Consider the following 23447-nt stretch of genomic DNA (forward strand, 5'->3'; position numbering starts at 1 on the left):
ACTGGGGGTTGTGAAATGTATCTCTTGTGGAGATGGGGGGACCACTGCACCCTGTCTGTCAAAGATTTTAAGACTAAGGAAAGGAAAGATCTCAAAGAAATGAATAATCACAGGCATGCCCAGGCAGCACAGCTCAATGGTTAGGGGTATAAGTTTGAATCACACCACCTGCCCACTAGCACTGCGGTCTCAGCAGGCAATTAGTTCAGACTGTGTTACCTTCCTACTAGGAGGACCCTTCCCGGCTTCTGTGTGCTCTCCCCCATTTCCTACCCCTAACACCCTCCTTATTCCTCACTGGGCCATGGACGGAGCTCAGGAGATCTGTGAACTTGAGAGCACATGTCCTCTGTACTATTTCATTTATTCATTCAAAAGCATTATTTAAGAAGGGGTCCATAGCCTTCACCAGACTGTCACATGGGTCCATGGTGGGGGGGGGGGGGGGAGGAAATGTGGGGGAAAAACAGGGAAATAGGCTAGAAGGTATTTTTAACAGAAAGAGGGAAATAAATCTGGTTAGGATTGGTAGAGGTGACAATGGAAATGAAGAAATGGAGTGAAGGAAAATATCTAGGTATTCCTAAATAAAATAGCATCTTTCACTTATCCTTCCCCTCACCCCCATTCCTCCCCACACACTGAACCACTATCTCAAAATGACAACATGATCTCTAGCATGCAATTCTGCTGGCCTTCCTGCCGAGTTTCCTCTTGGGTTCTGTTTCTTCTTCCTCAATCCTTCCCTCAAAGCAAGAGTCCCAGGGCTCCGGCTTCTCCCTGAGACCCACTCACCTCCTTGGACAATTCTCAACCGGCATCCCCACCCCACCCTCATTCCTGAGCTCCAACGCCGCCTTCCAACACCCCACGGGGGGACACTGTCACTACAATATCCACTCGACATCACCTGCAATTCAACATTTCTTAAGTTAAAAGAAAAAATGTTTTATCCTTTTTCAACACACAATTTCTTCTCCTAACTTTTGTAACTCTAATATGGGGACACCTTTGTTCCAAGGCTTCATCACATGCAATCAAAGGACAAAGCTTGAATATTTCTCCTTATTTTAACACTAGTGGCCCAGTGCATGAAATTCATGAGAGTGTCCCTCAGCCTGGCCTGCACCTTCTCCAATCTGGGACCCCTCAGAGGATGTCCAACTACTGGCAGTTGGACATCTCTCTCACACCCCGGGACTGCTGGCTCCTAACCACTCACCTGCCTGCCTGCCTGATTGCCCCTAATCATTCTGCCTGCCAGCCTGCTCACCCCCAAATGCCCCCCCCTCCCGCCAGCCTGTTCATCCCAACTGGACCCCCTGCCAGCCTAATCACCCTTAACTGCCCTCCCTTCCTGGCCTGATTGCCCCTAACTACCTCTGCCTTGACCCTGCCACTACGGTTTTGACCAGAAGGATGTCCAGAAGGTCTCCCGGTCTAATTAGCATATTACCATTTTATTAGTATAAATTAGTATAGATGATTTCTTTTGTCTTCTACTTCAAGTATGGCCTGTGGACCAGCAGTATCAATATCACCTAAGAACATGATAAATATCACTAAAAACAGGGCTTATCCCAGACCTGAGTCAGACTCTGCATTTCTTAAGTGTCCCCAAGGGATGAAAGCACACGTTATATTTTGAGAAACACGTGTCTAGTGACTAATAATATGCTACCAGCCTAGCTGCATCTGAAATTGATAATTTCTAGGTGTCAATTGCTGAATCCTCAAAATGTGCTCATTACGGGCCACATTTTATTTTATTTTATTTTATTCTATTCTATTTTATTGATTTCAGGGAGACAAGGAGAAGAAGAGAGAGACAGAAACCTCAATGATGAGAGTGAATCATTGACGGGCTGCCTCCTGCATGCCCCACACTGGGGATCGAGCCCACAGCTGGAGCATGTGTTGTGACAAAGAATCAAACCGTGATCTCCTAGTTCATAGGTCAATGCTCAACCACTGAGCGGCTGTGCCAGTGCCAGGGTTTAAATATATAATCTTACTTGACCCTGAAAATAATCCTGTGAGGCAACCAGGATCATCTCCATGTTCAGAAGGAGCACACTGGGGCTCAAATGGAGAAACCATCTACCGGCTCAAAGTGCCCCGAGGGCAGGATTTGAACCTAATCTGTCTGACCACACACCACTTTGTCAAACTACACCAATTCCCTTCAGTTCCAAAATTTACATTTCCAAGGGTATGTTGGCAGAACTAATTACTCTGGTTGACTGCACTTTAATCAACTTAAGGTAGATTTTGTTTATTTATTACAATTCTTGCAGAGAATCTTCCGAAAGGCATAGCAGACAATCCTGCGGTAGAGAGAAATCATTGTCCCGCCATGTGCATCATTCTAAATACTCAGGTTCACGCTAAGGTATTTGAGAAGAAATGGATTTTGTTCTCAGCTATTACCCCATATTTTAGGGATTCTGAAACTATTTCCCTGACGATAAACTTGGTGTGTGCCTGCTTGTCATTCTTCTCCTCTAAAAGGGGAAAGAAAATAGTATGAGATTGTTCTTGAGTGAATGATTGGTTGGGTCCCATTTATTCAAAGAGTTTCATCCACAGTCCAGCTAGTTATTATTTTAATCGCCTTATTGTGTTCTATTCCGTTAATTTCATAGGCATATATTTCATTTTAAAAATCTGGTTTTCTTTTGCCTTTTCCACTGCTCAAATATAAGCCCACAAACCTAAAAGACATCACTATTTCTCCAAATCAGTTACGTACCTATTTCAAGTCCCAGATTCATTGAGAATATAACGAAAGCTATGAATATTTTACCCCAAAAACCACATACTCACCAAAACACACAGAATGTGGCACGCAGCACCAAGATAAACCACCCACTCTGTCATGAGGACATACTCCTGCCTGATACGCCTGTCCAGGCCTCTCCCTTCTCTGGGGAACTGTTCTTGCCCCAACTCCACCAGGCAGAAGCTGCCACCTTTTCACCACTGCGCAGTCCCAGGGGGTGGCTGAGAATGACCCAAGTCAACCCAAGCGAAATCCTCCCATGGGATTTTTATAACAGAACCAGAGACAGAAAGTCCCCTTTGGGGGCAGAAAGTACCAAATGTAATTCAGGAACCATCAGTTCCCTGCCCTGTCAGATGTGAGAAAGAATTAAGCCAAAAGGACAGAAAGCCCTGGCTGGGTAGCTCAGTTGGTTAGAGCATCCAGGCGACAAGCCAAGGTTATCGGTTCGATCCCCAGCCAGGCATGCAGGCACATACAAGAGTCAACTAATGAATGCATAAACAAGTGGAAAACAAAACTTGATGTTCTCCCTCTCTCTCCCCCCATTTCTAAGGACAGAAATGTCCCAACAGCACTCAAGCACTGGTTCCCATGGATCTGGAGGCTCAGCAGCATTCCTGTCCTTCTCCTGGTTTGATTACTAATCCTCATTTCCCCAGATAGGCCTCCAAAACTCCAGAGTAGCTTAAATTTTTGCCTAAATTCATTTGTGTTCCTATGGCTTGCAGCCAAAAGACTCTAATATTAATAACGGCTACTTCTAAATACTACATTTGTTTTAAACAAGTTTTATACCCTTCAAAATTTTTCTATACCGATAATGTCTTCCCCTAGATATTTAAATAGGTTTTTAAATATAATTTCTAAAAGGCTCACATTTCACTCTGCATAAATATCCTTTAGAATATGTTTAAAACAAGTCTTAGCTCAGATCGGTCTTCATGCTCCACACACTATTAAAATATAATTTTAAGAAGCTGTCTGATCCTTTTTAGTTTAATTCCAAATATAATAAGACAAAATTGCCTTCTTAAATTGTCTTTTCCTTAATGTATTCAATTATATTCTCTGCTTAAAATACTTAAAAATTGGCAGTGATCCATTCACTGATGGGTATTTTAAATTGGAAAGCAGTAACATATCAAATTAACCACACAAAGTCAGTATTATTCTGATTGAGAATTATAGCCTCAATGGATTTGAAAATTCCTACCTTGGTTGCAAATTTTTTACATTTCAATCAAGCAGACTTTGACTTAATAGACTGCAATGTAGTCCAACTACAGTCAATCCAACAAGCTCTTAGTTCACACATCTCTCCCAGTCACTACCGATTTCCTTCCCTCTAGTCATGGCCTTGAAAATTTCCTGAATGCTGTTGCAATGTTCTAAGAGCAATGACTCTTGTATCGTATATCATTATTATCCCTAGTCTGTGCATCCTAATATATAATGCTTTAATCCTAGTAGACGCTAAAAAATAGTTGAATTTTGAAGTTGGAAAAAAACTTGGAAATCACCCACTTCAATCACCTTACTTCACAGATGCAAACATTGATGCAAAAATTAGTCAACATTCCTAAGGTCAACAGAATTAGAGAAGTAGTACACAGACCCAATGAGCAATTCCCATAGTATGCGGAAGTTCTCAACTCCTGAGAAGATGCACACGTGATAAAATACATATACAATTCCCCTTTACGACTCCAAAAGTATGGCTATTTCTAAATGTCCTTATGACAAGTCCAAATGAATTTTAAAAGCATAAAATTGCTCTATTGCTGGCAACCCTTTTCTACTAATCTGATCACATGAGAAATGTAGGAAAAGACTCTGGATTTGAATGGTCTGTTCCTTCTCAGCTGTGCTTTCTCAAATATCCCATTCAGATACAACATTGTGCTTGCTCCTTAATAATCCTGACCTATTTATTCTCATATTATATCATGGACTTGGGCACACACAAGGTCATATAAAAATATTTACCTAACATTAAACTCTGTTGCTTAAACGAAAATCCACCAGAAAGACATGGCATCTAAATGCTTAGATTTCATTATTATATACACTTCATTTCTTTTTGTTCAAAGACAACAAAGAAAATAGATGTTTTGAAAAAGAAGGCTGTGAAATAAACTTTTCTTATGTCAGCTGAATGGCCTCAAAAATACTTGGACAAAAATATGAGTGTATGAGTGGCTTTTTTAGCAATCTTTGCAGGGAGATTGGTGTTTTTTTGTTCCTAATATGCATTTGCTGAATGAATAACATGGTTGCATTACATGCTATGGAAACTTGACTCTCTGGATGACTAATTTTAGAACTGCTAACTTTTCTTGAAAGCAAAAAGTAATTAAATAACACAAAATGCACTATCTGCAAGTCATACTTTTATAAGCCTTAAGTAGTTTCAAAGTATTTCCAAATAGCAAAAAACTAAAACAAATGTAGCAATTCATAAATATAAAGTAGCAACATAAGTGGTTACAGTAAAACATGCACAATTTAAGATTTTCTAAAGTAAGCTGGAATTCAGACTAATTCCCAGAGGTCACACTCTGTTTTAACAGCACATTGTTGACACTAATTTACTAGATTAAACCCTCAGACATAGCACTCTCCTAAACAAAGTATCTTCTCCGCAGAAGATAAAATCACCCCTAAATATGGAACTAACATTATATTTTTTAAAGAAACTAACAAATAATTTAAAAAATTATTAACAGAATTAAACCTAACTCTTAAGTTGCAGACATAGGAAACATTTCATTTTATTTACTGTGATAAAACTTAAAATGTATGCTGTTGTGAAAGCTTAACATTTCTAATTGCTTAAAAAAAAATAAAAAGTTCTCCGGAAGTTAAAATGAACTTCAATGGACCAGGCATTAGGCTGATAGAAGTAATCATTTCTCAGCCTTCTTAAAAACAGTCACTCCATGCAAACACAGCCGATCTGATGCTGCTTCAACTTTTCCCCAGCGTGGAAAAGAAAAGTACAAATACAATGCTTTTGAGCCATTTTAAACAACTTCATTAAATTCAGAATTTTGTCTTAAAAATCAACACGGTTTCCTGTCATTTCCATTACGCTGAGAAGGGCACGCAGACATACATCGGAATCAGACGTAAGGAAAGCAAGCTTACACTTCGCCCAGATGCTGACTGACCGCAAAGGGTAAGGTCACGGTCAAAATTCACAGGCTCACTTAAACTTTCATGGCTCAGCCAACAGCTCCTCTCGTGTTTCCTGATCCTAAGGAGATTAACACTGCAGGAGTCCCTCGCTATTGAGATCAGCAGGAGGCTATTTCAAACCCTCAACCCGCAGTCCGCAGAGCCCGCAGCGGCGCATCTTCCACCACCTCCGGCTGCCCGTTAAGCTAAACTCTCCCAGGCGCTCTTCTTTCAAAGAAACCCCAAACGCGTGCATTCGACTCAAGCCAGCCTTCCCTCGCGCCCGCCGAGACCCCCTCCCTCCTGCGGCCATCCCCTGGCCGCCCTTCCCTTCCGCAGTGGTGACTCGGGCCTGGCTCCCAGGGTGGGGGAGGGTGGGGAGGACGGGAAGGAAGGATGCCTCCCCGCGGAACGCTGCTCAGCCCGCACAGCGGCACCGCAGCAGGGCGCTGCGGGAGAGAAGCGAACACCCCCCCTCCCCCCGGGGCCATCATTCCATTGGCTTTTCCTTTGTCAAAAAAAGAATCCTTATCTTCAATTACATAGTTTTCAAGAGAGATGGGGGGGGATGGGGGGGAAGGACCTAAGCACTAAAGCTGCTGTCCAGATCTCCCCGACCTCCAGTGTTCTCGCCCGTCACCCCGCGGGAGGTTCCGGACCTCCTACCCGGGACAGGTACACCTGCCGGCCGCCGGGCACCGCGCATCCCCGCCGCGCTCCGCGGGAGAGCGCGCCGGCCCGGCCCCCGGCCCCACAGCCCCGCCGAGGCTGACAGCCCCACGAGCCGCGCCCGCGCAAACTTCCCAGCTCCCAGGCTGCGGGGACAGGACGGGATGACACCGGTGCAGTCCGCAGAGCTCAAATGCACAAGGGATTCCCCCACATCCTGCATCCGGCCGGACCTGGGTCCCAGGGAGGTCCCAGGGGCGCGCGGGCGGCCCGGTGGAGCGGGTGTGCGCCCGAGGATGGGGGCGCCGCGGCAGGAGGGCAGCCCCGGAGCGCGAGCAACCGGAGGGCCAGGGCCCCGCTCGAGCTCCACGCCAGGCAGCAGCTGCAGGAGGGAGCGAAGAGGAAGAGGAGGAAGAGAAGGAGAAGGAGGAGGAGGAGGAGGAGAGAGACCGCTGCCGCAGCCCGAGCCCTTACCGAGTGGTTCACCCCCCACATCAGGACGCTGAGCAGCGGATCGCTGGCCCGAAACAGCTTCACTTTCTGCGCGACGAAGTGCTTCTTTTTCGTCTTGGTCTTGCTTGCCAGCACGGAGGGCCCCAGGTTGCCGGGGGTCGCCATGGCCGCCGCCTCGGTCCCCTCCACCGTCGCGCTCCCAAGGCCGGGGACCCGCCCTCTCTACTCGCCGGCCCGGGGAGGCAGCCGCATCCCACCGCGGGGCCCCCGCGCGCCGCGCCCCGCTCGCCCGCTCCGCCCGCTCGGCCCGCCCGGCGCGGCTGGGGAGGAGGCTGCGCTCCGCTCGCGCCCGGCCGGGACCGTGCGCCCGCGGCTCCGCGCTCTGCCCGCGGCTGGACCCGGCGCGCCGCGAGGGCTTCCGCGTTGGGCGCCCGCGTCATGACGCAGGGGGCGGGCCGGGCAGCTGCGGCGCCGCCGGGCGGGGCGCGGGGTGCGGCCGCGGGACCGTTAAGCGGAGCCTCCCGCTCCGGGTCCACCGCCCAGCCCGGCCCTGCGCGCACCGAGCGCGGGGAGGCCGCGGGATCGGCGTGCAGCGCCTGGAGGCGTTGCGGGGGGAGGACTCCCGCAAGGCATTCCCTTTAGCTCCCCAGGGAAAGATGGGGAGTAAGGGGGCGTCGGAAGCGAGGAGGCCCCAGAGGCGGAGGTCGGGAGAAGGAAGGAGGCTCATAGAATCGCCGCTTGTCGGTGCCAAGACTCAGGAGAGCTAGTGAGACCTGAAATGCTGCCTGCAGGCCAGCGCTTTCCCGGGAAAGGACCTGGGAACGTCGTTGGCTGCCTCCCCAAGTGGCCCTGGAATGAACTTCTGAATCCCTTGTGCCTTTCACCATCCGGCCTTTGGGGCCTTGGGCTTAGGCCTTTCCCACACTTTCCGATTCATGCTGAAGGGAGACTCTCACCTCACAGTCTGAGCTGTCATTCCCACCACCAGTCCCTCCCCAGACAGGACCCGGATTCCTTGGTTTGGCTAGAAAAAAATGATGCCCTACCCTGCACCTTCTACTTCAAATCCTCCTCCAGGTTCCTGACATCCCTTCCTTTTTTTTTTCCATTCCATGCACCTACTTCCACAGAAATCTGTTTATTGTCTTCATCCATGTACACTTTGATTTAGCCCTTCTTAATGCTGGCAATACTTGGCCCATCTCAGGAAAGCTGCCAAAGCCATCCCATTCTATGTATTTACCCTGACTCAGCCCATTGAGCAAGCATGTTTACCCCTTATCATTCTTCCTCCCTCCAAATATAGTGGAGACCTACTGCGTGTTTGATAATCTGCTTAGCTCTGTCATGGAGACAGACCTTTAGCCCTTAAGGACCTTATTCTCAGGGGGTAGGGAGTCAAGGGTCATGTAGTCACCTTCATTTGCTCTTCTTTTTTTCTTTGTCCTTAAAACAAAAGGGTTGCCCCAAAGTCCTCTTGTTCTTTCCCAATTCATAGTATTGTCCAAAACGATGTCTGCTCCCCACAAAGTCAACCATCGCCACTCTTAGAAGTTAAAAAAAAAAAAAAATACAAGACCTACATTTGTAGGGAGAAAATGGGGTTGTACAGTTCTTCCACTTATTTGAACAAATCAGTTAAGCTCTCTGAGCTGCAGGTTTTGTTAACAGCAGGGACAGTCAGACACTGATGCCACTGTAGGGATTATTCTGGGCCTGGTCATTATAATTCTGCCCTGCCTACTTTATAGGATGTTTGTTAGAATCAAAGTTATCAGTAGACAATCAATTTATAAATAATACAGCACTACATACAAACAAGATAAAATGTGGAGTACTTGTAGGTGACCCATACATTCTCTCCTTGGAAGTGCCGGATTGAACATCTCTGCAGTTACTCACAAGCACCTTTAAAAAGTGCCTAAAATCAAATTCAAAATCCTTCTCCACCCCCTGTTGCTTTACTTTTCTACTATCTTAGAAATGGCATTCATATCACTCCGATACTTCAACCAGAAGTTCATTTATTTAACTAATTTTCATAGGCCCAGGCCTAAAAATTTTGAATCATCATTGATTACACCTCTCATTATCACTGCACATGAACCCCTCTACCAGGTCCTGCCCTTGAAAACAATTGTGCTCAAATATTACCTCTTCCCTGCTGCTTAGTTGAAATTGATCAGTTCACCTCAGTGTTTCCATAGCACTTTATTTGTTCTTTAGAGGCCCGGTGCATGAAATTCATGCAATGCAACTGGGGTGGGGCGAGGTAGAAGGGTGATGGGGGTGGAGGGGCCCTCAGCCCAACCTACACCCTCTTGTAATCTGGGACAGCTGGCTTCTAATCGCTCACCTGCCTGCCTGCCTTATCCTCCCTAACCTCTCTGCCAGCCTGCCTGATTGCCCCTAACCACTCTGCCTGCCTGCCTGATCACTTCTAACTGCCTCTGCCTGAGCCTCCACCACTGTGGCTTTGTCCAGAAGGATGTCCAAAAGACCTCTGGTCTATCCGGTCTAATTAGCATATTACACTTTTATTAGTATAGATAACAGTTCTATTGTACTTAATTATATGTTAATCATGCAAGACAAGGGGCTTGCTATGAATGGTAAAAAACTAAATTTAGGGATGACAAAGTGTTGGCTGAACCTACGGGAAAGGGTGATGGACTGTCAGGTGAGGTTTCACATAGGAGAGCAGGAGGCTGTGGTCGGTGAACAAGGTGTCACGTCAGTTTAGAATAGATAGAGGCATAGGCATGAAGATGAAAATCCATGTGATATTCAGTTGCGGAGACATGTGGCTTTTAAAGGTAGACTTTTCCCCTAGCAGTATTAAGATATAATTTACATTTAAGTTTGAGTAAGTTAAAGGTGTAACTCGGTTATTTGATGAAGTCTAGAGTGTGAAATGATTACCACAATAAGGTTAGTTAATACCTCCATCACACATAATTCCCACCTGGGTGTGTAGGTGAGTGTGTTCCTGTGTCATGAGAACATTTAAGATTTACTCTCTTAGCAACTTTCAAGAATATAATACAGTATCGTTAAGGGACAGAATTTTTGGTGGTTTAACCTGTTTTGAATGACATTTAATATAATAGGTCATTAAATGATTTTGCTAATTACCTTTCACACTAACTTTGTATTCTGCACAGGGTGTATATGATGCAGGATTGCTAGAGTCACAAAAATGATCTCAGAAAGTACCTAATCCAGTTCTCAAATTATTTACATAAAACAAGTGAGATCTAGAGAAATTTAAGTGATTTCCTGACTTGTTAGTAGGAGATAAATTCTGAGAAGGCAGGATCCATTTTATACTGACTCTATCTGCCCATGAACCTATCATACTCCCTTCCCCATAGCACAGTTTTTGTGGCAAAGTTTTGATAAATGAAATAAAAAAGGAGACCCTGGTCGCATAGCTTAATTGATTGGAGCATTGTTAGGATACGCCAAGGTTTCAGGTTCCATCTCCTGTCAGGGCACTAGTACAAGAGTCAACCAATGAATGCAAAAATAAGTGGAAGAACAAATTGGTATTTCTCTCTCCCCCCTCCCCCCTTTCCCATCCCTTTCTAAAAATAAAATTTTAAAAATAAAAATAAAACCACCAAACTTTTTTTTAAGAGAAAGAAAAAAAAAAAGGAATTTTTCTCTCACACAACAAAGTTACAAATAAAGATTCCACACCAGGACATGCTTGTACAAAGTTCCATTCAAAAACACTATATTGAGAAATTAAGTTGGATTAGACTTAATATTTAAACTTGAGGGTCAAATCCTATGTGGATTTAGCAACCTAGCAGTTTGACCACTGTTTTCCTTTGGAGTTTGTATGATAATAAAACAATGCCTTCGCTCAGTGCCTGACTCAGGCTCCTTATGTTGTCAATGGTTGAGGCACTCCAACCACCAGCATTCAACAAGGGTCTTGACCGGAGGCCTGGTTGGAGGAAGAAAAGCCAGGAAGTCCCATTTCAGGATGAGCAAGCAGCCATGCCAAGCAAGAAGAGTGCGGGGCCGGCCCTTTTCATCCGGCCAGTGGGGCGTTCATCCCGGTGTCAGAGAGCCATCTCGGAGGCAGGAACTGCCCCCACAGCCAAGTTCACGAGGGAGGAGGAAGTAATGTTGGCAAGATTGAAAGGTTTCCAATACTGATTTGTTTCTGTTTGAGGTCACTTTTTTTTTTTTTTTTTTTAACTTTCTTTTACTGTAACCAACTTTATTTACTATCCTAGAAGGATGTGGTAAGAGTGTTATGTTGACGAAGGTATGCAGTTCCAGAAATGGATGTTAAAATAGGGTGGATTCCCTGTTTTGTTTTTAGTTTTCTTTCCATTAAAAAAAAATCTTTTATTGAATAATCCCAATTAGAATTCTTCCTTGAGAAGAGGAATTCAGTAATCTTCTTAGTGCTGTTTGGAAGCTCTTGTGCTTTTCATTGTTCTGTGAGGAGATCGGAGCAAGATGTGGGGAATTCAGTCTTTCATAGTATTTCCAGAGCCTTGCCTCGAAAATGGTATTATTGTAGAAGACTAATATTAAAGTGCATTTACAGTCAAAATGCAATAAATGGAATCCAAGAATTCCAACTGTGACATGTGAGTTACTTTTGGGGGCAGTGGACTTAGTAGACATTCTGGAGCACAGCTTGCCATCTGGGAGTTCTGAGGGTCTGTGCTGTCCAAACCCCTCCTGGAGAGGCTGGTAGGGGTTATCCACTCATCTGAAATATTGATGATAATTCTTTTGGCTTCTGCAGCTGGCTGGGACCTCCAGGACCATGGCAGCAATCCAAGAACCTACCACTTAGTTGGCAGCTATTTTGTTGGCCTGACTTGGGGAGATCAGACTGGGAGAGGAATGGGAGTAAAGCAGCTCACACAGGGTGACCATGTCCCAGCCTGCCCGCCTTCCCCTCCACGGCCCACACAGAGGATGGGAATGTTAGCAGCTCCCTTGGAAGACAGGAAGCTGAGTGGAGGACAAGAGTCAATCCCCATGGGATCATATATTTTTATATATATATATATATATATATATATATATATATATATATATATTTATTTATTTATTTATAATAGAAACTAGAGGCCCGGTCATGAAATTCATGCATTGGGGGGGTGGGGGGGAGCACTCAACCAGTCGGCACCCTCTCCAATCTGGGACCCATTGGGAGATGTCCAACTGCTGGTATAGGCTCAATTCTGGGATCTGGCCTAAACTGGAAGTTGAGCATCCCTCTCACAATCCAGGACTGCTGGCTCCTAACTGCTTGCCTGCCTACCAGCCTGATGGTCCCCTAACCACTCCCTTGCCAGCTTGATTGACACCTAACTGCTCCCCTGCCAGTCCAATAGCCCCAAACTGCCCTCCCCTCCTGGCTTGATTGCCCACAACTGCCCTCCCCTGCCACAACCCGCCTCCTCTGTCGGAGATGCCAAGACCAGCCTCCTCTACGCTGCACAGAGCCACAAGAACACCAGGTGTCACTGCATGGAGCAGCCACCAAGCCACACCTCCCTTCTGCACTCGGCTATCATAGAGACTGGTCTTTCTGCTATTTAGTCGATTTGCATATTACCCTTTTATTACATAATACCATACATACATATATATATATATATACATACACACACATATATGTACACTAATAAAAGAGAAAATACTAATTGACCATACCTTCACTACGCCCACTGCCAATCAGAGCTAATATGCAAATAAACCCAACAAAGATGGTGGTTAATTTGCATATGCTGAGGGAGGTAGGAGTGAAGGCTGAAGCATAGAAGGAAGAGGGAGGGAAAGTGGAAAGCAAGGCGCTGCCAGAGGGAAAGTGCAGGCAGGGTGGGGCAGGGTGGGCGGGCAGCAGTGGTGGCACGAGTGGCCACTGCAGGAATTTTTCTGCAATGGGCTCATGATATATACATGTAAAAGACTAAAGGAAAGTACGCCATACCTTTAATTGGGATATTACAGGGGTGCACTTGGGATTATGGATGATTTTTAAAATATATGCTTTTGCATTTTCATTATTTTTATATTAATTTTTTAGATGCAGCCATTTTCCCTGCTTAAAAATTAGCACCATGATGGCACTTAGCACACTAGCCAAGTTACTATGAAAGAACAGCCTCTTAAGTTGCTTCTTGCTGTTTATTAGAATTACTATCGAACTCAGTTGGCAACTCCCTGAGTTCACAGCATCCTTAAGTAAAAGGAAGGCTGCAAATAGGAAAAAAATAGGAAGTGTTGTTCTTTTTTTTTTTTTTTTTTTTAATATATGTTATTGATTTTTTTACAGAGAGAAAGGGAGAGAGATAGAGAGCTAGAAACGTCGATGAGAGAGAAACATCAACCAGCTGCCTCTTGCACACCCCCTACCAGGCATGTGCCCGCAACCAACGTACATGCCCTTGACCGGAATCGAACCTGGGACCTTTCAGTCCACAGACCAACGCTCTACCACTGAGCCAAACCAGTTTCGGCAGGAATAGTGTTGTTCTATCTAATAGGCAACATATCCCGAATGCTCAGGGCCTATGATTTCTTCTTCCTTTTTATTTATTTATTTTGTGTGTGTGTGTGTGTGTGTGTGTTTTGTCTTATTTAGTTTGGGGGGGGGGGGATGAGATTAGAAAAACAAAAATATAAAAGAAAACTGCAAAATTAATATTAACATTTTATTAAATGTCTATGAAAGATAACATAACATGTCAGGTTTACTTAATTTAAATTTAGTATCAAAAATTTCATTACATTCACAGGCAATTTTAGTTAGCTTTTTTAAAATCCTTACTTGAGGATATTTTTCCATTGGTTTTTGGAGAGAGTGGGAGGGAGAGAGACAAGGAGGGCAAGTCTGATGTGAGAGAGATACATGGACTGCTTGCCTTCACACATGCCCCAACAAGGGCTGGGGATCAAGCCTGCAACCTGCGTACAGCACCCTGGGTGCTCCTGACAGCAACTGAACCCAGGTGACTCTCTTTCCCTTAGTCCCCAGGTGACACTCTTTCCACCAAGTCAAACCAGCTAGAGCGAGTTACTTTTTCTTATTTCTCAAGTATACATAATGATTGATAAAAAGATAATAGCCCAAAAATTAAATGTTCGTCATAGACAAAAATTCCAGCAGCAAAATGATAAAAAAAAAAAAAAAAAAAAAAAAAAAAAAAGTCTGTTCTAATTCACAGCAGGAGCATTGTGCTAAACAGGCTCTGAATTCCGTTTTAATATGTGTGGCACGATGAGGGGGCGGAGCCTCCAACACGCTGAAGGAAGTCTTTCAGATGCAGAGGAAGAAGGGAGGTTTTATTCTTTGTTGGTCAACAATGTCCATACAAACCGCTCTGACCTTCAGAAGGCAAAGCTGAATGAGAAGACCCGATGAACCAGGAGATGTTAGTCCGGGCCTTTTGGTCCTGGCAAAGGAGAAAAGCAAGATGTCCTGAGCAGGACGCCAGGGGCCATGTGGAGGCTGGGAGGGTCCTCTGGGAGGAAGGACACCCGGAGCGGTGCTGGGACTTTGCCCCAAACCCTTACAGCGGCGGCTGCGCGAGTTAAGTCTGGCTATTGTTAAAGGGGGTTGTAGTTTCCTCGGGTTTTTGTTTCCACGGACACTTCAGAAAAGATGCATTCACACCACTACTTATGGCTTGCACCTACTATGTGCCACATAACATGCTAGATACTGGATTTCTAGGAAAGATTTCTGCCATCAGATAGCTTACAGTCTGAGAAGATAGAGAGTAAGAGTGGAAACAGATATTCCTATAATTACCGAGTGTGGGAAAGGATCTGAAGAACAATAAACTCAGTGCAATGATGGAAAATAAGCAGAGTGTGAGGGGGAAAAAACCCTCTCCACGGAGGAGACCCATAAGCCCGCAAAATGGGAGGCAGCAGCCAAGAAAAGAAGGGGGCCAGCCGTGATCTGGAGAGAGGGCCCATCCAGCGTGAGAACCTCTGTTCTGGAACTCCGAGGACGGCCTCATTGGCAAAGCAGGCAGAGGTCCAGCCACGGAGACCCCGAAAGGACCTGCATTTTATTCTAAGTGCAATGGGAGACTTGGAAGCTGAGGATTTGCTCATAAAAAATCTCAGTGGCTCCTATGTGAATCATAGGAGCCGATCAAAGAAACAGAACTGTCAAGGTTGGGAAGACAAAGAAATGCTTACAGGCATCCGGGGAAGACTCGATGGCGGCTTCAACTACAGCCTTGATAATAAAGACAAGAGGGGAGGAGACGGGGCTGAGTAATTCATCTTTAAGGAGCAGTGATATTTTAAGGTGGATGGGAGTGGAGAAGGACCACCTGGCCTCATTGCCCGAGGGGCACAGAGTGGAAGCTCCCAGTCACTCTTTTTTCATTTGTCCTTTTTAACATTCCTGTAATCAAGGGGCACCCTGTTGCTCTTAATGAGAAGGCACCGAGAGAGAAAAGTCCCCCAAAATATGCTTTAATGGAGGTGTCTTCATTCTCAAATACAGTGTATGCTTTATTGATGCTACAGGAAAGAGCTGGAGAAATAGCTGATGTGTATATGTGAAACACAGCCAAAGACATGTGCCTGGAGGCCAGCGTAAGGAACGTGATCACAGCTGTGTCTGAGGGTCGGGGAAGGGATGCTTCCGATGGCCTCCATTGCCCCGAAAAGAACCAGACGATAACCTTGAGAGCTACCAAAGGGCAACGGCTTTGTATCCTGGTGCTAACCAGTGTCTGAGCTGGTTAACCCCAGTCCATCTGCCGGGGGAAGGAACGTAAGTGGAAGAGGAACAAGGGGCCCGGAGAGCATCCCATTCCTACCCAGCCTGCTTCTACTTCCCCCACACCTCTCTCGGTTCCCGAAATGGGGGTTCTCGCCATCCTGTGTAAGCGGAAGTAGCCCCAGCGCTACGCAGAGGGTGTGCAGTACGGGCATCCCTCAGACATGTCTGTGCTCCTCGATCCCCTTCTCCCAAACCTGGGGCCTGCGCGTTAGCGCACTGATTTCACCCCGGGGAGTTATATAGAAACCTGCAGATCCACTGAACTGTCCATGTCATTTGTACAAAGACCTCAAAGCCCTCTGCCGGAGCTTTCCCTCAGGTTTGAGTTTGGGTGCTGCTTAACTTTCAGTCATAATGATCTGGTGTCCATTCTATCAGCCCAGGCATCCCTGAGTCACTTTCTCAAGGCTCTTAAACTTGAGAAGGATGGAGTTGGACTTCACGGGTTACTTAGACTTAGAAGAGTAACCTTAAAATCCCCTTGTGTGTGTTTAGTGCCAGCTAACATTCAAATGTTGCACTGAAAGGAAGCTATCGATGAAATCATTGTTACATAAAATTTGGGGCCTGAATTTTAAAGATAGGAGGCTGTTGATCATCCATAATATTCATGCTCTTTGTTTGTACTTTCATCTTAAATATGACCTGGTTGCTTCTTAGAGAGAAGTAAAAAAAAAAAAATAATAATAACTTTCAATAAATAATCCTGCGTTTCCTTTATTAATTTGGGCTTTTTCTGTTTTAGCTTTCATATTCAAACTAAAGGCCAAGTGCATGAGATTCATGCACTTAAAGGGGTCCCTCAGCCCAGCCTGCACCCTCTCACAGTCCCGAAGCTCTCGGGGGAGGTGTGACTGATGGCAGAGTGGGCCTAAGCCGTCAGCCAGACATCCTTAGTTCTGCTGTGGAGTTGGGAGAGGCTCCTGCCACCATGGCAGCTCTCACCAGCCAGGAGTCCGGCTCCTGGCTGAGCGGTGCTCCCTCTGTGGGAGCACACTGACCACCAGGGGGCAGCTCCTGCGTTGAGCATCTTGCACCCTGGTGGTCAGTACCCGTCATAGCGACTGGTTGTTTTGCATTATTAGCCTGTTATTATATAGGATTTGAAATAGTGCAATTTTAAAACTCGATAAAATAGAGCTTAAGGATGAGTCTGAAATCTGAAGTAGGCTTATTATCATTATTTCCTCATTCATTCATCACATATGTTTTGAGAAGATTCTGGGCACAAAGGTGAACTCAGTTTAGTGGAGAATTCAAACCCTTGAGCCAGCCATCTTCAATATTATAGGTACACATGCTACAGCAAGACTATAGGGGTGCATGGAGGAAGACCACCCACTCTGCCTGTGAGGGGGGGAGTTGTCCTGCAATGATGGTGCTTGAGTTAAAAAAAAAAAAAGTTTATGCAGCATAATCACAGCATCTTTTAATGCCATTGTTATCTTTACACAAAAAGTTGTTACACATATTTCCATAAAAATTTCAAACAGCAAGAAGGGCATGGACCGCACAGAGAAAGTCTGCCCTCCCCTTCCTCTCTGCTCTCATTTGCATAAATGGGAATGTGCTGTCCACATGGTTGTGTGACTTGCTTCCTTCTGCTTTGCATTGGCTTTCCTTCCATACTGGAGTAGCAGGATGGACCTCGCTATTACAAATCTCGAGTATATAACACTGCCATTTTCTCAGTTCATCCTGCACTTCATTTAGCTCTGAGCTCCGTGCTTAGCTGAATAGTAGAGAATTGAGTCCTCCCTTGATAAACACAGTCAGTTCTGAGTTTTTTTCTCAGTTTCTGATAGGTACACACTCAGTGAAAGTAAGTTCTCCTCTCCCTAGGGGTAGCCAGAGCTGGGGCAGGAGGTTTGCATGTTGGGGTTTGGGGATGGAGACTACTGAAGGATTGTGGGCGTCCTCGTCTCCCAGGATGCACGGAGATGACCTGCATTACTCCACGGTTTCTTCTAGTCGAGCCCCATGCTCTAGAAACGTCTCTGCCCAACCCCCGTTCCCTTCAGGTCTGGTCTTCCCCCCTCAGCCCCTTCTGCCTCCCTAAGTGTCCCCTGTGGCTTTGGGCTGCCCTGGCCCCGCCATCTGGAACGTCAGTCAGTCAGGACTACTCCGTGCCCTGGTCCCGTCTGGTTCTTCTCTGTGAGGATTTCAGGGACACACCTGGTAACTGAAGCCGAGATCTTTCTGATCTGGACACCTCCCGCCCACACCAGGGGCCTCTTCTGAAGCTCTCCTCCTCCCAGAATGCCTTCCAGTTACATCTTCTTCTAAAAGACATGTGTTCATCCCAAACTGTTATTTAAGGGATAAACTTTATGCTCAAATCTATTGGGTACTTGACTTTGGCTACACAAAAACCTTCTTACATTTTTTTTTTTTTTTTTTTTTTTTTTTTAAAGTTCAGCTCTTGAAAGCAAATGTTTGCTTTCATAGTGGAACTCACTCTAAATGGTTGTTGTGAAGATTAATGTAACTAAAACACAGAATACATTGTGGTGCTTTCTACAATGCCCAGTAGTATTGTACTGCACATAGTATGTACTCAATAAATGTTACCATTATTAGTCATTTATTTAACAAATATTTATTGAGTAACTACTATGTGACAGGACCAGGATAAATGAATAAAACAGATTAAAATACCTGTCCTCATGGGGATTTCAAAGTATAAAAATATAAAGCATGTTAGATGTGTGTGTGTCGGGGGGGGGGGGGAACGAGGGAGAAACATAATGCAGGAGAGGGGGAAAGGTAGTGTTGGAGAGAACTTGCAATTTTAGATAGTATGACCAAAGAAAACCTCACCGAGGAGGCATTTGAGTATTAGCCTGAAGGAGGAAGTGAACCTGCAAGGCAGGTCCCTGTAGGAAGAGCATTCTAGGCAAGTACAAAGTCTCCAATGCAGAAAGGCTGAAATGAATTACTGAGATTGAAAAGCCACGGGTTTGAGACAGCACAGAGACCTAGGCCCATGGACAGTGGATAAGAGAAAGCTCAGAGCTGGGCCACCTCGCCACACCCTGCTGGGATATCAGGTGGCCAGGAAAAAACCTTACTGATAAGTCAACTACAAGAATGCAAATGCCCCTCCATTTCCTATGAAAAGTATCTTATCTCCCTTCTAGCCACTTCCTAGCAGATGTCAAAACCACTGTTCTGCATGTGCCATACAACCTTCCTGCAGATGAGACACACTGTCATGGTCCCCCACAGTAAAGGCATGGAAATAGTTGCCAAGCAACCTAACTGAGGAGGAAGTAACCTAACCCTCGTGTGGAAAATTCCACTCGTGCCCTCTTCTCCAGCCCCCCGTTTCCTGTAAGATGGCTCTGTCTCCAGCTTATGAAAGCAGCCACGCTGAGTCAGCCCCAGAGCCAGTTCAGAGGACCTTCCTTTCCTCTGTGCTGTCTCCTTCCTTTCCTCTGTGCTGCTTCCCCTGTGCTCAAGTATAAACTTAATAAAATCTGTCTAAAACTTTCTCTGGGGATTTCTCCTGATTTCTACCTTGGGGAACCCAAGAGATCCTTATGTCAGTAACAGGGTTATGTTGCAAAATATTACCCCATAACTTATCTATAGAACATCACTTTTCAATTGCTTCAAGATTCCATGGTCTAGTCTAGGGTATGGCTCCGTGGTTAAGTGTCACCTATGAACCAGGAGGTTATGGTTCAATTCTTGGTTGGGGCATATGCCTAGCTTGTAGGCTCGATCCCCAGTGTGGGGCATGTAGGAGGCAACCTATCAATGACCGTCTCTCATCACTGCTCATCACTGTTGTTTCTCTCTCTTTCACCCTCTTCATTCCTCTCTGAAATCAATAATATATATATTTTAAAAAGAGAGAGAGAGAGAGAGAGAGAGAGAGAGAGAGAGAGAGAGAGAGAGAGAGAGAGAATCCATAGTGTATTACTGGTTGGCAAACTATTTCCTGAGGAACAAATATGGCTGGCCACCTGTTTTTGAGAATAAAGTTTCATGGTAACACCCCCAAACTCATCAATTACATGTTGTCTATGGCTGCTTCATGCCACAACAGCGAAGTCAAATAGCTATACCGTATGACCTTCAGAACCTAAAATAACTACTATCTGGCTCTTTACTGAAAAATGTTTGCTGACTCCTGGTACAGAGATATTATTGCTTATTCTACCAGTGCCCTATTCTCACCAAATTATACTTTACTAGAGGCCTAATGCACGGAATTTGTGCAAGGGGCTTGGCCTCCGCCACTGCAGCAGCCACCTGTGCCTTGGCCCCCACCCACCTCGGTGCTGCCTCTGCCTCGGCCTTCGCAGTCAGGGCTTTGTCCGGAAGGTTGTCTGTAGGATGTCCGGAAGGCCATCTGGTCTAAATAGCATATTATGCTTTTATTATTATAGATTCTTTTGGTTGCAAGACTTACACATTTATTTTAAACTAGTTGTAGCAAAATAAAGGACATTAATGGCTTATTGAAGTGGAAGATTCAGGCCTGCTTAGATGTTGAGACCAAATGATTGCTTCACAGATCAATATTTTCATTTCTTGATCAGCCTTTGTATGTGTTCTGTTTTTATTCCACTGACTAGCCCCTTCCGCATACTAGTGTCTGTCTATGTCTCACTTCATGGCAGGTCTCTAATATACAGACACATATAGAAACATTTGTTTAGAGGGGCTGGCTCACAAGATCATGGAGGCTGAGAAGCCCCAAGACCAGCCCAGGAAAGCTGGTGGTGTGGTTCCAGGCTAACGCAGAAGGCCCGAGAACCCAGGCACCATTGGTCTAACTCCCAGTATGAGTCTGAAGGCCTGTGAACCAGGAGCTCTGATGTCCAAGGGCAGGAGAAGATGGTTGTCCTGGCTCAAGCAGAAAACAAATTCGCCCTTCCTCAGCCTTTTTGTTTTATTCTGGGTGCCTACCCACATTGGTGAGGTAATCTTCTTTATTCAGTTTATTGATTCAAATGCTAATGTCTCCTGGAAACACCCTCACAGACAGTCCAGGAAATAATGTTTTACCAGCTAGCTGGCCATTTGTCAATTTGCCACATAAAATTAACCATCTCAGGGCGACTGTGATTGACAGCCCCACATGTGCAGAGATGGAAAGAGGTGATTCCCAAGGGAAGATAAGCAGATTACAAGACATTATATGTACTGTTGTTTGCAGTTTTTCCACATTAAAAACATTTCAGGGGGTCCCAGATGATGAGAGAGAGCAAGATATCGAAAACATACTGAAAGAAATAGTGATAGAAAACTTCCCCCACCTGGGGAAAGAATTGGACTTACAAGTCCAGGAAGCACACAGAACTCCAAATAAGAGGAATCCAAAGAGGACCACACCAAGACAAATCATAATTAAGATTCCAAGAGCAAAGGACAAAGAGAGAATATTAAAAGCAGCAAGAGCTAAGCAGGTGGTTACCTATAAAGGAGCACCTATACGATTGTCAGCTGATTTCTCAACAGAAACCATGCAGGCCAGACGGGAATGGCAAGAAATATTCAAGGTGATGAATAGCAAGAACCTACAGCCAAAAATACTCTACCCAGCAAAGCTATCACTCAGAATCGAAGGTCAGATAAAGAGCTTTACTAATAAAAAAAAGCTAAAGGAGTTCATCACCACCAAACCAGAATTATATGAATTGCTGAAGGGGGTTCTTTCAGAAGAGAAAGTAAATAAAGATAAAAATTATGAACAACAAATACGTAACTATCAACAAGTGAATCTAAAAACCAAGGAAATTAAAAAAAAAATCTGATGAACAATATTAACTGTTGAATATAATATTGTAGAATCAGAGGTATGGAAGGGGAGTGAACTGATGATTCTTGGGGAAAAGGGGAGAGGGGAATGTGGGAAGAGACTGAACATATAAACTGTGCACCTATGGATGAGGACAATGGGGAGTGGGGAAAGGGCAGAGGGTGGGGTGGGAAGGGGGGGGGAAAGGAACACTTGTAATAATATGAACAATAAAAATTTATTAAAAAAAAAAAAAACATTTCAGAGAACTGCTTTATATATCTTTTTATACAAATATCCTACTATTTTTCGAAGGCGAGTACATAGACGTGGAATTGATAGGTTATGGCAAATTGCTTTCCAAAAATGCTTTACCAATTTAGGTTTTAACAATGTATGAAAACCCTATTATCCCATACCCTCATCAACCCTGGATACTTTCAGTCTTTAAAAATATTGCCAACCCAATGAACAAAGGAGAACCTTTGATTTTTTTTTAAAATTGTATTTCCCTAATTAGGACTGGGGTAAGGCATCTTTTTATGTTCAGTGACTATTACAGATGCTGAGAAAAAGATTAGGATGCAGGAAACTATTAGGGAATGGTCTTTTGATTAACACATAGTTCTCAGGAGTTATGATGGCCTTTGGAATTGTCCTGAGTTCGGGTGAGGTGGCCAGGCCTTTATACCTTGCTTCCCACAGTCATTGGATGAGAGCTGCCCTGGGGATGTACATGTCCTTGGGTGCGGCGGCTCTTTTCCACTGAGAGTAATTCCCAGAGAGGGCTGACAGCTGAGGGCAGTCAGCAACCCTCTCAGCAGCTGGGGGGATAAGTCCTTCAGGACATGAGCACAGCACAGCATGCATCACACTGTATTTATTAATTTGTGATTTGCCTGTTCATAGTCTTTCTGTTTTCTTTTCATCTGAGGTGATGCTTTATTCTGAGTATTAATCACTTTTACATTATATGTGTTGCAGAGATTTTTATCTCAGTCTATCACTGGTGTTTTCAACATCATTAAAGGGTCATTTATTTTAAAGACCTATTGCATTTTTTTGATTGTCAAATTTGTCTATTTCTTTCTCTAAGGTTAAAAATATATATTTTATGTTTTCTTTGAATACTTTTATGGTTCTTTTTAAAAAATATGTTTTTATTGAATTTTTAGAGAAAGAAGGGAGAGGGATAGAGAAATAGAAACATCCATGGAGAGAATCAACATGGATTTGTTGCCTCCTGCAGGCCCCCTACAGGGGATCGAACCTGCAACCAGGGCATGTGCCCTGATCAGTAATCCAAGTGGTGCATGGGTTGACACAGGCCAAGCTATGCTTCTTTTTTCTTTCTTTTTTTTTTTTAATGTCTAGCTTTTTAGTTCCTCTGAAGTTTATTTGTTCAAGAGGTAGTGTCTGAGCAACATATATTCAATAGAGTATTCTCTACAGACAGATGTAAAAGGGTATGCATACTATAATTTAAATTTTTATTTAGATGGGAAATTTTTTAACTCTGCAATTCTAGTGATCTATTTTCTATTTTTCTTTTAATACCTCATTTTAAAATCACTGTATTTTTATATTTTGATATCTTATTAGTTATATCTTCCATTATGACTCAATTTTTAAAAAGTTTTTTGTCTATGCTGAAACCGGTTTGGCTCAGTGGTAGAGCGTCTGTCTGCGGACTGAAAGGTCCCAGGTTTGATTCCGGTCAAGGGCATGTACATTGGTTGGGGGCACATCCCCAGTAGGGGGTGTGCAAGAGGCAGCTGGTTGACGTTTCTCTCTCATCGACGTTTCTAGCTCTCTATCTCTCT

General features: G+C 44.6%; 1 protein-coding gene and 1 long non-coding RNA gene across 3 annotated transcripts in view; both read right to left on the reverse strand.

Moving 5' to 3' along the window:
- Positions 1–7506, reverse strand: part of PIP4K2A (phosphatidylinositol-5-phosphate 4-kinase type 2 alpha) — a 160351-nt gene extending 152845 nt beyond the window's left edge. The window contains exon 1 of the mRNA XM_084868701.1: positions 7106–7506. Coding sequence (XP_084724827.1) covers positions 7106–7249 — 144 coding nt within the window. The 5' untranslated portion in view covers positions 7250–7506. The remainder of the gene's footprint in view (positions 1–7105) is intronic.
- Positions 1–23447, reverse strand: part of LOC311614400 — a 249526-nt gene that overhangs the window by 194996 nt on the left and 31083 nt on the right. The gene's annotated exons all lie outside the window — the stretch shown is intronic.

Source organism: Pipistrellus hanaki (genome assembly GCF_964339955.1).
Source record: "Pipistrellus hanaki genome assembly, chromosome: 1".
Lineage (NCBI taxonomy): Eukaryota > Metazoa > Chordata > Mammalia > Chiroptera > Vespertilionidae > Pipistrellus > Pipistrellus hanaki.